Source organism: Trachypithecus francoisi, unplaced genomic scaffold, assembly GCF_009764315.1.
Source record: "Trachypithecus francoisi isolate TF-2019V2 unplaced genomic scaffold, Tfra_2.0 Lachesis_group2, whole genome shotgun sequence".
NCBI classification, from domain to species: domain Eukaryota; kingdom Metazoa; phylum Chordata; class Mammalia; order Primates; family Cercopithecidae; genus Trachypithecus; species Trachypithecus francoisi.
Window position 1 is genome coordinate 154,646,667 of NW_022681465.1, and position 15,541 is coordinate 154,662,207.

Genomic DNA, 15,541 nt, shown 5'->3' on the forward strand with positions numbered 1-15,541 from the left:
TTGAGCTTGGCTTCTTTTTCTTACCATAATGCATTTGAGATTCATCCCCGTTGTTGCATGTATCAGGAGCTCATTCCTTTTTATCACTAAGTAACATTCCATTGTATGGATGGACCATAATTTATTCATTCACCAGTTGGTGGACATTTGGGTATCCCGTTTTTGGCTATTACAAATAAAGCTGCTGTGATTTCACTTACAGATCTTTGTGTGGACATATGTTTTAATTTCTCTTGGGTAAATACCTAGGAGTAGGATTGCTGGGTTATATGGTAAGTATATGTTTAACTTTATAAGAAATTGCTAAACTGTTTTTGAAAATGGCTGTACTATTATGCACTTCCACCAGCAATATATGAGTTTGTTATTCTGCAGTCCTGCTACTACTTGACTTTATCTATTGTAAAAAATTTTAGCCATTCTAGTAGGTATGTGGTGGTATATCACTATGGTTTTAATATGCATCTCTCTAATCACTATGCTGTTAAGATTTTCTCATGTGCTTATTTGCCACCCATATTTCTTCTTTGGTAAAGTGTCTGTTAAAATCTTTTGCCCATTTGAAAAATTGGGTTATTATTTTCTTATTGAGTTGTAAATGTTCTTTATATATTCTGGATACAAGTCTTTAATAAGATATATATTGTGCAAATATTTTCTCCCAACCCGTGCCTTATATTTTCATTTTCTTAGCAGTATCTTTGGAAGATAGTTTTTAAACTAATTTTTAATTGACAAAAGTTATATGCATTTATCATGTACAACATGAGGTTTTGAAATATAGTTACATTGTGGAATGGCTAAATTTAGCTAATTAACATATGTATTACCTCATATACTTATTTTTTTTTTGTGGTGAGAACACTTAAAATCTGTTCTCTTTTTTTTTTTTTCTTTTTTTTGAGATGGAGTCTCGCTCTGTTGCCCAGGCTGGAGTGCAGTGGCCGGATCTCGGCTCACTGCAAGCTCCGCCTCCCGGGTTTATGCCATTCTCCTGCCTCAGCCTGCCGAGTAGCTGAGACTACAGGTGCCCGCCACCTTGCCCGGCTAATTTTTTTGGTATTTTTTTAGTAGAGACGGGGTTTCACCATGTTAGCCAGGATGGTCTCGATCTCCTGACCTCGTGATCTGCCCGTCTCGGCCTCCCAAAGTGCTGGGATTACAGGCTTGAGCCACTGCGCCCGGCCAAAATCTATTCTCTTAACTATTTTCAAGAATACAATACATTGTTATTAACTATAGTCACCATGTTGTACTATAAATCTTCTTGAAGGTATTTCTCCCATCTCACTGAAATTTCGTATCCTTTGATCAACATCTTCCTGGCCAACCCCTTCCCCTATCCCTTGGTAACCACCATTCTATTCTCTGCTTCTATGAGTTTAACTTTTTTAGATTCCGCGTATGAATGAGATTGTATGTTATTTGTCCTTTTGTGCCCCGCTTATTTTACTTAATGTAATATCCTCCAGGTTCATCCATATTGTCACCGGTGACAGGATTTCCTTCTTTTTTTAAGGCTAAATAGTATTTTACTAAGTATGTATACCACAGTTTCTTTATGCAGTCATCTGTTGATGGACATTTAGCTTGATTCCACATCTTGGCTATTGCAACTAATGCTGCAGTGAACATGAGAGTAGGTATCGCTCTGACATACTGATTTCATTTCCTTTGGATATATACCCAATAATGGGATTGCTGGATTACATGATAGTTCTATTTTTATTTTTTTTGAGCAAGTTTCACACTGTTTCCCATGGTGGCTGTACTGTACTTGGAAGAGCATAAGTTTTAAGTTTTTCAGTTTTTTTTCTGTTATGGTTTATTTTGTGTTCTATCTAAAAAAATCTTTGCCTAATTTGAAGTCACAGATTTTCTCCTATACTTTCTTCTAGTAGTTTTACATTTTACATTTAGGCCTATGGATCCATTTTGAGAAGTTTTTTTTTTTTTTTTTTAATATGGTGCATGAGGTGAGAGTCTAAGACTCATTTGTTTTGCATATGAATGTCCAGTTGTTCCACACCATTTCTTGGGAAGATTCTCTGTTCTCCATTGAATTACCCTGTTACTTTTGTTATAAATAATTGACTGTATATGTGTTCATCTATTTCTGGGCTCTCTTCTGTTCCATTTTATCTGTTTGTCTACCTTTACACCAATACCATGTTGCCTCGATTACTACCTTTCTAGTAAGTCTTGAAATTAGGTAGTATGAGTCCTCCAGTTTTGTTCTTCAATGTTGTTTTTGTGAGTCTGGGTCCTTTGCATTTCCATTAGATTTCAGAATCAACTTGTCTATCTCCAAAAAAGCTTGTAGGGGTTCTGCTTGGAATGATATTGAATCTCTAGATCAAATGGGGGAACTACCATCTTAATAATATTAAATATTTAGATCCATGAACACAGTATAACTCCATTTATGCGGGTCTTCTGTAATTTCTCTCATCAGTGTTGTATAGTTTTCAGTTTATGGGTCTTATGTATCTTTTGTTAGATATAGCCCTGGGTATTTTATAGTTTTAGATGCTATTGTAAATGTTTTCTTTTGAAATTCCAATTTCTAATTGTTTATTGCTGATATGTAGAAATGTGATTCTTTAGAAAGGTTATTTAATGGGGGAGAGGTCAGGTTGGTGATGGCTTCATTGCTTTCTGAACAACAAGGACAGTAGTTTCAGAAGATTACTGAGTAGCCCAGACTAATGCTTCAGGCAGGCATTTTGGGCTGTCTTCTAGAGTGTTAGCTCCTCAACGCAACTGTAGGTTCCATGGCAGCAGGCATTACTCATCTGTGTCCTTGGCACATGACCTCAATTAAAGAAATACATTTTCTTTAATGTATTTATACATTAAATAAAGATGAAATAACCTCATAGAGACTTAATACTGACCATTTATATTACCCCTCATTTTTTCCTGATGGGCTTATCAGCATTCATACCTGTGTTTTCACATGGCTTTAGTGAGGATTTATATCCTACTTTATATCCTCCTTTGATCACTAATGTAGGTTGACCCTAGTTTGATTCAAGCCTACAAGTCCAAATTAGAATGAATCCAATTGTCGTTTCTAGGGGATTTGAAGAGTTGTAAAGCTCTTTGTTTTTCCTTCCTTTCCTTTCCTTTCCTTTCCTTTTCTTCTTTCCTTCCTTCCTTCCTTCCTTCTTTCTTTCTCTGAAATCCAGCTATAAACAATCATGTATGCATTAATTCATTACTTTTTTTTGAGATGGAGTTTTGCTCTTATTGCCCAGGCTGGAGTGCAATGGCACGACCTTGGCTCACTGCAACCTCCGACTCCCGGGTTCAGGCGATTCTCCTGCCTCAGCCTCCCAAGTAGCTGGGATTACAGGTGCCTGCCACCATGCCCAGCTATGTTTTTTTGTATTTTTAGTAGAGATGGGGTTTCACCATGTTGGTCAGGCTGGTCTCAAACTCCTGACCTCTGGTGATCCACCCTCCTCAGCCTCCCAAAGTGCTGGGATTACAGGCGTGAGCCACCGTGCCTGGCCAATTCATTACTTTTTAATTCACTCATCCAACATACTTCCATAGAGAAACCACTAATTGCCAGGCACTGGGATAAGTACTGGATTCATGAAGGCTGATATGAACTGGTCTCTTCCCCAGGGGACTCCCAGACCAGAAGGAGGGGAAACAGCTGTGAAAGGATAATTACAATGGAGTGAGTAAATGCCCCCACAGGGGTATAGGCAAAACACTCTGGGAGCACAGAGAGGGGTAAGGAGTTAAGGAAAGCTTTCTGCAGGGGCTGACAGGAGCTGTGTCTCCAAGGTAAAATGCGAATTGTCTGTGAGAGTGAACATCCAGAAACTGGTTCAGGTGACTGCAGGAGAAAACTGGTTTACATCTTCTGGTGACCACTTAGAATAATTTGTACTTTGCATCTTCTTCTCTGGGTAATTGTCCTGGTCTTCATCACTGAAGGTATTGATGATAATACAAGTAGTATTGTTTAAATACTAATTACTGAGCAGCTTCTTTGCATTGTTAGCCTAAGTACTTAATGCCCATTATCTTATTTTGTCTTTATTACAACTCTGGAGGCTTTAATGTTGGAGAAAACCAAGATTCAGTGAGATTGAGTAAGACTGAGTGACTTGCCCAGGATTTTACAGCTCTTAAGTGGCAGTGTGAGGACTTGAATCCAGGGCTGGCTGACTCAAAGCCTGGGCTTTTAATCACTACATGATAATAATCCCCACAATAATGATAACAGCAGATACCAATTACTGAGCACTTATCATGTGCCAGCCACTGGGCTAAGTGACTTATATTTGTATCTCATAGGATTTTCATAACTGTAATTATCCCCATTTTGCAGATGAGGAAGTTGGACCTTGGGTTCTGTCACCCACTCATTATGCATTAGTTATCTATTTCTGCATTACAAATTACGCTAACTCTAATGGCTTAACACGGTAAACATCTGTCATCCCACAGTTTCTATGGTCAGGAATCCTGGAGTGGCTTAGCTGGGTCCTTTTGGCCCAGGGTCATACAGTCAAGCTGTTGGTCGGGGTGCAGTTATTTCAAGGCTTGTTTGGGGAGGATCTGATTCTAAGCTCACTCGTGTGGTTGCTGGCAGGCCTGCTTCTTGCCGTGTGGGCCTCTCCATAAGCTGCTTGAGTGTCCTCATGACATGCTGGCTTTCTTCCAGAGAGAGTGATTCTAGAGCAGGAAAATGAGAGCACATACCTAACAGAAGCTGTAGTCTTTGTATAACCTAATGTCAAAATCCATGTCCCATCACTTCTGTCTTTTATTTGCTAGATATAAATCACTAAGTCTAGCCCACACTCAAGGGGAGAGGTATTAAGTTCCATGTCTGAGTGTAGAAGTATCACAGAATTTGTGACCCGTCTTTAAAGCACAATTAGTAAATGGCTGAGTTGAGGTTTAAGCCTAGGATGACTGGCCTGACGCCCTGCGCTCCAAACTGTTTTATTATATTGCTTCCAAATGTCACAAAAGCATTATAGCCGAATGCTGTGTTGAAAGAAACCTGATTCCTGTCCTTTGGGGACTTTTAATTTTAAGAAGTCTCTCTGACAAAGTAAGATAGACATACATGAACAACCAAATAAGTAGAAGAAGGGAGAAATTAGGAGATAATTGGACTAGTTGGAGAAGCAGGCATAGGAATTCCAAGGGCAAGCTGTTTTTGGCTTTCATAAATTCAGTCCAGATAGGCTTTCTAGCAGAGCAAACTTGAAAAATAACGTGGTGGCAGAGACTTGCACTATATTCAGTAATTCTCAGCAGTAACTCTGTTTGCCAGCCAAGTCCCTTCCCTGAGAGGAACAGGACTCTGGCTTGAGATAGCTGCAGAGGCTAATAAGCGTGTTTTTCCTGAGCCATATATGCACAGAGCATACTGACACATCCCAGCCGGAACAGCTAACAGCATCATCTTGGCTCCCACACATTCACCGCCCAGCACTTTCCCTGAGGCTGGGTTGCCATGGACAACCCGAAGCTGCCTCCCAGCCACTCAGAAGTCTCCTACATTACCCTGTTCCACAGATGGCAGCAAGGAAATGAGGTTTCAGGAAGATGCAAATGAACCTTTTGGAAATGTACTGAACCTGGCACTTTTCACTGTCATTCCAGTTCAGTTGGCATCTCTATTCAGCTCTTTAAAAATGCTACTGAAACGCCATTTGGATTGGAAGTAGGTGGCTTGCTCCTGAGTTGGGCTGTCCTGCTTTCAGTAGATGGTGTTGGAAGAAGCTGTTGACAGGGTAGGTGGGATGACCTCTCATTTGGCCCAGGCCCCTGGATGGGCACTGCCCCTTTCTGCCTTGGTCCACACCCTGGCAAGCACCCTGGGGTCCTGAAAAAGCCCCATAATCACCCCTAGAATTAGTGGTACTTACCCTCCCTTCACAGGTTCATAGTATACTTTTCCACCTTTCATTGGGAATCTGTTTTTTTAGCACCTGTCTTAAAAGCTAATAATGACACTGGTGTTAATCAGATAACATTTAGTGTTTACTGTTTAGCAAGCATTGTGCTAAGTGCTTCATATCATTTAAGCCTCCTGACACCCATATGGGAAGCATCCTATTATCCTGATATTACAAGTTATGAAAATGAGGCTTAGGAAGGTTAAACGTCTTGCTCATAGCCACACAGTTATATAGTGACTGGGCTGATACTATATTTGGGCCTGGATGTGTCTGATTCCAAAGCCCATTTTTTCCACTCTTCTTCTCTCCGCCGGGCCTTGCCCTCATATTACCTGGTTCTCAGACCCCCATTGTCTCTGCACCTTGCTATCAGTACTTGCCTAGAGCAACTGTTGCTCAGGAACCTGCTTGGACAAGTCTTCTGGCTCAACCTCGACATGCTCCTTCGGATGAATTGTTGGTGTTAGCCCTGCGGCCCCACGCACCAGGGTAAGAGAGACTCTCGCTTCCTGCCCTGGCCCGAGGGACCGACTGGCTGGGCCTGCCTTCTGCCCAGCTCACCGGTCACAGAAGAGAGTTTGGACATACATTCTACTCTTGCCCGATGAAAAAAGTGTGTAGAGCCCAGATTGTTCCTTTCACCTGAGTGGAAATTTGAATGACCTATGTAGTCTTGAGGCCAGGGCTAGGGTCTTAATCTACACGTAGGCTGGAAATCTCTACTCTCTTCATGGATTGTCCCTTTCCCTGGCTAGTCTCTGGCACCTAATGGCTCTCAGACACAGGGTGGTTGTGATTTCAGTGAGGAGGGACCTACATGCCTTCAATCCCACAGTCACGCTGGTGGAATCAGAATCATCTATGTAAACAAGAGAGAATTATATATTTATTTTAAAAAATGTTATGCTGAGAGTAAAATTTCCTTCCTAAGGAATCAGGTAGTCTTTTCCATGGGCTCACTAGTCTTCCTAAAATAAATGGCTATTTGACTTTTCAAAATGAGAGTGCTTTCCTTGGGAGGTTATCTAATAACCATCCCTGCTACAGTGGAGTGCAGCTCACTCATATTCTGTCAACCAGAGAACCTCCATTCATCAGAACTTCTGCAGCCTTCAACACAGTGACAGTTAAGACTTGGGATCAGAACCCTGAGGCACCCTGCCAAACTCCTACTTATGCTGCAGTTCACCAGAGTGATTAAATTATGTTCAGTCTAGCACAATTGTTCACCTAGAGCCAGTTCTTTAGTTTGTGATTCCTAGATGACTGATAGTTCTTACTCAGGGTTACCTTGAAAGATAAATGTTAAAAATAGTGATCATTAAATAAGCTGATTGGATTAATTTCTAATGAAGGCATATTAATCTTAAGTATATTGGGGTTTAGGAGTGCTGGGGAAAGAAAGAAACATGCTTGTTGAACTCCTGGGTCTGAGTGTTTCTGAAATATAAAATGAGGGCATATAGGAGAGAATGGTTCAGGTCTCTTCCTCTGACATCTTGTGGTCTTCTTAAGTAGCTGGAAGTTTGTGATTTCAGAGATGTGATACGTGTAGACTGTGGGAAATACTTATATTTGCCTAATTGGTTGCTAACATCAGGTATCCATGGAAACAAGTATCCATTAGCACTCATGATAAGAAATTTATTCTTTTTACTCTGCATGATCAACACAATAGTGGGTATAGTGCTCCATGTATGATGGCTTCTTGCAACACCTACCATAAAAATTGGATTTCTTGGCCGGGCGCAGTGGCTCACGCCTGTAATCCCAGCTCTCAGGGAGGCAGAGGCGGGAGGATAGCTTGAGCCCAGGAGTTCGAGACCTGCCTGGGTAATACAGCGAGACCCCGTTCTCCACAAAAAAGGAAAACAAACAAACAAACAAACAAACAAAAAATTGGATTTCTTTTGACCATACTGGGCTGTACTAATTTACATTCCCACCAGCAGGGCATAAGAGTTCCTCTTTCTCCACATCCTTGCCAGCATTTGTTATCTTTTGTCTTTTCTACAGTAGACATTCTAATTGGGGTGAGGTGATGTCTCGTGGTTTTCATTTGCATTTCCCGGATGAATAGTAATGTTGAACATTTTTTTCATACACTTGTTGGTCATTCATATATCTTTTTTAGAGAAATATCTATTTAGATCTTTTTGCCCATTTTTGAATCAGATTATCTGTTTTTCTGTTATTTAGTTGTTTGAGTTCCTTATACATTTTGGATATTAACACCTTGTCAAATGTGTGCTTTTGGCACGTTTGTCGAAAATCAGTTGGCTGTAAATGTGTGGATTTATTTCTAGGTTCTCTAATTTATTCCATTGATCTATGTGTCTGTTTTTATGCCAGTACCATGATGTTTTAGTTACTCTAGCTTTGCTGTATATTTTGAAGTCAGGTAGCATGATGCCGCCAGCTTCGTTCCTTTTACTCTAGATAGTTTGGCTATTCAGGATCCTTTGTGGTCCCATAAGAGTTTTAGAATTTTTTTTTTTCCTATTTTTTTGTGAAGAATGTCATTGGTAGTTTGATGGGGATTACACTGAATCTGTAGATTGCTTTAGGTAGTATGAGCATTTTATCCTTATTTATTCTTTCAATCCATGATCATGGGATATCTTTCCATTTGTTTGTGTCCTCTTCAATTTCTTTCATCAATGTTTTATAGTTTTCATTGTAGAGATCTTTTACCTCCATGGTTAAATTTATTCCTAGGTATTTTATTTTTTTGTAGCTACTGTTAATGAGTTTTTTTTCTTTATTTCTTTTTCAAGTAGTTCGCTATTAGTGTATAATGAATAAATAAACTCATTTATTCATTCGAACAGTTTTTTGGTGGCATCTTTAGGCTTTTTAATATATAAGATCATATTCTCTGCAAGCAGGTACAGTTTGACTTTCTCCTTTCAATTTGAATGTACTTCATTTCTTTCTCTTGCCCGATTGCTCTGGCTAGGACTTCCAGTACTATGTTGGATAGAAGTGGAGAAAGTGGGCATCCTTGTCTTGTTCCAGTTCTTAGAGGAAAAACTTTCTACTTTCCCCTTTCTAGTATGATTTTAGCTGTGTGTTTTTCATATATGGCCTTTATTATGTTGAGTTACTTTCCTTCTATTTCTAATTTGTTGAGAGATTTTATTATGAAGGGATGTTGAGTTTTATCAAATGCTTTTTCTGCATCTATTGAAATGATCATGTGGTTTTTGTCTTTGATTCTGTTAATGTGATGTATCATTTTTATTCATTTGTGTAGTGTTGAACCATCCTTGCATCCCTAGGATGAATCCATTTGATCATGGTGAATGGTCTTTTCAATGTGCTGTTGAATTTCACTTGCTAGTATTTTGTTGTGGATTTTTGCATCTGTGTTCATCATGGATATCGGTCTATAGTTTTCTTTTTTGTCGTGTCATTGTCTAGTTTGGTATTAGAGGAGTGCTGGCTTCAAAGAATGAATTTGGAAGGATTCCCTCCCTTTTGGTATTTTAGAATAGTTTGAGAATAACTGGTATTAGTTCTTCTTTAAATGTTTGGTAGAATTCAGCAGTGAAACTGTCAAGTTCTGGGCTTTTCTTTGATAGCAGACTTTTTATTAGTGATTCAATCTTGTTGCTTGTTATTGGTCTGTTTGGGTTTTCTGTTTCTTCATGATTCTATATTGGTTGGTTGTATGGATCCAGGAAAAATTAAAAATAGAACTACCATATGACCCTGCGGTCAATACTGGGTATGTATCCAAAGAAAATAAATCAGCATGTCAAAGAGATAGCTGTACTCTCATGTTTATTTCAGCAGTATTTACAATAGCCAAAATACAGAATCAACCTAAGTGCCTGTCAACAGATGAATGGGTTTTAAAATGTGGTATATATACTATTCAACTATAAAAAGGCTGGGCACAGTGGCTCACACTTGTAATCCCAGCACTTTGGGAGGCTGAGGCGAGTAGATCACCTTAGGTCAGGAGTTTGAGACCAGCCTGGCCAACATGGTGAAACCCCGTCTTTACTAAAAATACAGAAAAGTAGCCGGGTGTGGTGGTGGGCACCTGTAATCTTAGCTACTTGGGAGGCTGAGGCAGGAGAATTGCTTGAACCCGGGAGGTACAGGTTGCAGTGAACCAAGATCCTACCATTGCACTCCAGACTTGGTGACAGAGCGAGACTCCGTCTCAAAATAAATAAATAAATAAAAAGAGGAAATCCTGTCATTTGTGACAACGTGGATGAACCTGGAGGACATTATGTTAAGTGAAATAACCCAGGCATATAGAAGGACAAACACCACATGATTTCACTTACATGTGAAATCTAAAACAGCCGAACTCGTAGAAGTAGAGAGCAGAATAGTGGTTATCAGAGGCTGGGGAAGGGAGGAGGGAGGGGAGATGGGGAAAGGGAGATGGGGCTGATCAATGGATACTGTGTTACAGTTAGATAGGAGGAATACCTTCTGGAGTTCTATTACACAGTAGGATGACTCTAGTTAACAATAATGTATTGTATATTTCAAAATAGCTAGAAGAGAGGATTTTGAATGTTCTCACCACAAAGAAATAATAAGTGTTTGAGATGGTAGATATGCTGATTACCCTGATTTGATCATTACCCAATGTATGCATATATCCAAACATCACACTCTACCCCATAAATATGTGTACCTATTATGTGTTAACTAAAAATAAAACAAAAAAATTGAGTTTCCTATGCCTGTGAGAGAAGCAGATGTATACCTGCTCTTCCCGCTGCCTTGAGCTACCCCTGAAACTGATGGTCCTATCCCACAAAACCTCATAATTCCTTTTCTCAGATAGTTGTACAAGTTTCGTATGTTTAAAGTCATCTCTTACCAGTGGTTTTATGAGCTCAAAGGCAAGTTTGTTTTGAAAACCTTATCTTGTATCTTATTTATTTATTTATTTTTTTGAGACAGGGTCTCACTCTGTTGCCTAGACTGGAGTGCAGTGGCGCTGCAATCACAACTCACTGTAGCCTCAAAACCCTGGGCTCAGGTGATTCTCCCACCTCAGCCTTCCAAGGAGCTGGGGCTACAGGCAATGCACCACAACACCCAGCTAGTTTTTTGTATTTTTTGTAGAGACAGGGTTTCACCGTGTTGCCCAGGCTGGTCTTGAGCTCCTGGACTCAAGAGATCCACCCGCCTCTGCCACCTAAAGTACTGGGATTACAGGTGTGAGCCACTGCACCTAGCTGTCGTGTATCACTTTTGTCTTTCTCCTGAGGCTTTATTTAACATTACGAAATTTGCATTTCTGTAACACTGTTTCTGTGAAAATTCTCAGAGATGAGTGGTAGATTTTCTCCAATATGAATGGTGGGAGATAGTTTCTGGGGCATGGTGAGGGTTCCTGAAAACTTTGCCTTTTTTTTTTTTTTTTTTTAATTTACAAAAGAAGGTGGATAGCTTATGCCAAGAATAAGCAAACTTTCTTTTGGTGGTCGAGTCAAAAGATGGAAAAAGCTCTCACTTTCTCTTTTTATTTTGCTTGTTTTTTTCCTCACTGTCTCCAGAATCTTAATCTGGTGTTCCAAAATATTTTAACTAAAGAAAATGACATTCTAGTTTAGTTTCTTTTTTCATTTTTAAAAACTCTGTATTGTTGTTTAACTCCTTGCATGTGCTGTTTACTTTTTATTCACGTATTCTTTATTCCAAACAAATACTTGAGCCCTCACTTTTACCTGGCAACATAAATATATGGAGTTATCTTGGTGACTGAGGCAGATACATTTTCTGCCCAGGCAGGGCTCACCGTCTAGAGGCGCAAAAGGCAAGTCACTGATGGTCCAGCACAATGCAGAACACACGGGGCAGGTGAAATCTCAGAGGACGGATGTGTAGTTCTCACTTGGAGGCTACAGAAGTCCATTTGTAGGAAATAACATGTAAACTGAGACCTGAAAGATAAGCAGATGTTAAGGCAGAGTGCTCAGAGTTGAGAAGAAGGTTTCGAGTCAGGGAACAGCATGTGGGAGGGTGTGGGGTGCCTGAAGTCCTTGCAGAAAGAAAACTTAAAACTGCTTTTATTCTCACTCAGCTTCAGAAATCAGATTTCAAAGAAAATCTTGCAATATTTGCCTTCAGTTTAGCTTTACCAACTCAAAACCGGAAAGACAATGCAAGTTCTGGGCATATTTACGAGCACGTAATTCTGCCCTTGAAGAGTAGGTTAGGCATTGTCTGGAGTTTGCCAAGGGGCTGTGCTCATTAACATCCCCCTTGAACTGTTCATGGATGCCTGTCTAAGCAAAGAATTCCAGATGGAAAGTAATGTAGAATTCATCTTTACTCTGAAAAAGGCTACTCTTGACACAGGGCAGTGGGCCCTCTGAACTGAGGCACCCAGGAAAGTCAAGAACAGAATGTTTCTGTCTGGAAGCAGCAGCAGCAGCAGCAGCAGCAGCTCGAGGCTGGGCTTTGTGTCCTGGGTTCCTTTGGAATGCTTTAGAAGTCAGAACTGATATCTGAATTTTTGAACACTGGTCAGCCACTTTTGGTGACAGACAGCTATGGACTAAATCTGATGACCAGTGACCACCCACATGGCAGTGGGTGAGCCTCTTCTGGAATACTGGGGAATAAAAGATTGATCTGTAGTAATGGTGGTGAGCTCTGGCTTTGCCTCCCGTATGGTGGGAAGTGTTCATTTGAGGGATGTGCTCCTGCGAGTTCACACAGAGTTTGATGGGCACTTCTCTCCCCACAAATACATCATGGGGAAGTAAAAAGCTCTATGATAATTCATGATGGCAAAAGTTGTTCGTGGCATATCATCAGGAAATCCATACAGAGTGTGGATTAAAAAGGTAGTTCTCAAAGTATGAACCCTAGAGTGGCAGCAGCGGCAGCACCTGGGAACTTGTTAGAAAGGCAGCCTCTGGGCTCCACTCCAGATCCACGGAATCACACTCTGGGGACAGGGCCCAGCAGCTTGTGTTTTCACAAGTCCTCTAGGTGATTCTGATGTATGCTCAAGTTTGAGAACCACTGGGTAAAGAAGACAAGCTACAGGTAATGATCAAATGAATTTGCTGGTTGTAACTTCTACCCTTTCTCTCCACTCAAGAAAGCATATCGGAATGCCATTGAGTGAGAGTGACATCATTGTGGGGACAGCTATGAATTTGCACATGTTTATTAAAATATGTAAACTATAGGTAACTGGTACTTTAATTTTTGTTTATTAATAACATGTGACCAAAGTCACAGCAGTGATACCACAATTAAGTACTGCAGTTCTATTAACCTAACCAGAGCAGTAGTTTTCATTGTTTTTGGACATGCCCTTGCAATACAAAATGCATTTAAATTTCTATCCAGAAGACACATGTAAGTGTGTATAACCAAAACAAATATTTCATGAAATAATATTCTTATTATCATATTTTCTGTACTTTTAAAAATATATATGCTGGTCATAATCCATTAAATTGATTTCATGACTTACTGATGGAAAGTGACCTGTGTTTTGACAAACACAGATGCAACAAGCTGTGTTTGCTTGGATCCTGTCTCTAGAGCAGGAGGTGCGGGGGTGGCTGGCCTCACCCTCTGTCAGATAGACTTGGATTTCAGTCTCTGCCTACATTCCTAGCTGTGTGACCTTGGGCCACTTAATGTGATCTCTGAGCTTTACTTTCCTGTCTGTCAATGTGGATGATGATATCTACCTCACAGCTGTGGTGACAAGTAAATGACAACACATTTCACATGGTGCCTGGCAGTGGCAGCTACTACCTTACTTGTGGAAATAGGACTGCTAGCACTAGTTTTCAGAACATCATCAGTTTAATAACTTTTGTAATAACCACCTCACAGGAGTTTTTCACAATTTTTTTCTATACTGCAGTGCATAAGTGCACCCTACATTCTAGGCATTCAGAAATACTTTTGAATAATAGTTTAAAAAATACATCCAAATTCTGCACTCTTTTTCAAAGTATATTCAAGTTTGTTTTGATATAAGATTTAGCACCTCCCATTCCCAATCTTGAGGACACTGAGATTACGGATGATGCCCTACGTGGCTTCACACACCCACAAGATAGCCCTGAGTGGGGCATTTGGGAAATAGAACTTATGATTGTGTTTCTGTGGGAAGATGCTTGTTAGACTTTTCTTGAATACTCATACCTGTTGGTGACTAGGGGCAGCATCTCCATGTATGTAGCTCTGTAAACTGGCATCTTGGATCATCCACAGACCCTGGGCGATAAGCCATGTGGAAGTACCAGGGATACCATAAATCCAGATTTTGGGGAGACCCCGCTAATGTCCACTTGTCTCTCTGGAGGTCATGATTGTGGTTGGCGGCCAGGCACCCAAGGCAATCCGCAGTGTGGAGTGCTATGATTTCGAGGAGGACCGGTGGGATCAGATTGCTGAGCTTCCCTCCAGAAGATGCAGAGCAGGTGAGCAGCCTCCCAGTTCTGCAAGCTGTTTTTCCCCTGCGGGTCCCCACTCCGTACCAGAAGTTGTGAGCTACTCCTTGTTTCCTCAAGCATCTGTGCATTTCAGGCTCCCATTCTTTTCCCTCCTGCACAGTTTTTTTTCTTTTTTTCTTTTCTTTTCTTTTTTGTTGTTGTTTTAAGACAGAGTATTGCTCTGTCACCCAGGTTGGAGTGCAGCGTCATGATCTCGGCTTAATGCAACCACCGCCTCCTGGGTTCAAGTGATTCTCTCACCTCAGCCTTCCAAGTAGCTGGGATTACAGGCACGCACCACCATGCCTGGTGAATATTTGCATTTTTAGTAGAGATGGGTTTCACCATGTTGGCTAGGCTGGTCTTGAACTCCTGACCTCAGGTGATCCACCCACCTTGGCTTCCCAAAGTACTGGGATTACAGGTGTGAGCCACCACGCCCGGCCACTTGCACAGTTTTTGGCTCTTTTGGGGTCAGTTCTTATGAGCTTGGGGAGTTAAAGCTGATTCAAGTGTTTACTTGAGTCAGACGAAATTAGAAAAGCAAGTAGTAAAGAAATCCAGTGAATCCCATAATGACTGGCAGATATCTAAAGTATCTTCGGTGGTGACTTTTCCTGTGTCTGTCTTGCTCCTCCATTGTCATCCATCAACTTGAGCAGTCATGTGCCTGACCTGACCTTGATGTCTTGGTTTCCTGTGCCTCAGGTGTGGTGTTCATGGCTGGCCACGTGTATGCCGTGGGAGGGTTTAATGGCTCACTGCGGGTGCGGACAGTGGATGTGTATGACGGCGTGAAGGACCAGTGGACATCCATTGCCAGCATGCAGGAGCGCCGGAGCACGCTGGGTGCAGCGGTGCTCAATGACTTGCTCTACGCGGTGGGAGGCTTTGATGGCAGTACTGGTAGGTTCAGGGTGTGTTCCCAACCCCTCCTAGCCTGGGACACACCCTCCATGAAACCCTATTTTATTCAGCCAGTTCTGGACCAACTTTCTGTCCATTTGTAGCTACTGCCCCAGGGAGATACCCACCCTTCTGCCTCATCCAGCTTTCAGGGGAAGAGCCAGGCCTTCTTCCACACAGAATATGTAACTGCCCATGTACTAGGCTTTCTAGGACTCAGAAGAGTCTCTTTCCTACTTTTCAGTGTCT

At 41.1% G+C, this 15,541-nt stretch overlaps 1 protein-coding gene across 7 annotated transcripts in view; it reads left to right on the forward strand.

Moving 5' to 3' along the window:
- KLHL3 (kelch like family member 3) overlaps positions 1-15,541 on the forward strand; it is a 283,454-nt gene that overhangs the window by 247,265 nt on the left and 20,648 nt on the right. For all 7 annotated transcript variants that reach the window (XR_004430048.1, XM_033181127.1, XM_033181126.1 and 4 more), the window contains 2 exons: positions 14,257-14,374; positions 15,095-15,292. Coding sequence is in view for 6 of the 7 variants with exons in the window: in XM_033181127.1 (XP_033037018.1) it covers positions 14,257-14,374; positions 15,095-15,292 (316 nt within the window). In the remaining variant the exon portion in view is untranslated. The remainder of the gene's footprint in view (positions 1-14,256; positions 14,375-15,094; positions 15,293-15,541) is intronic.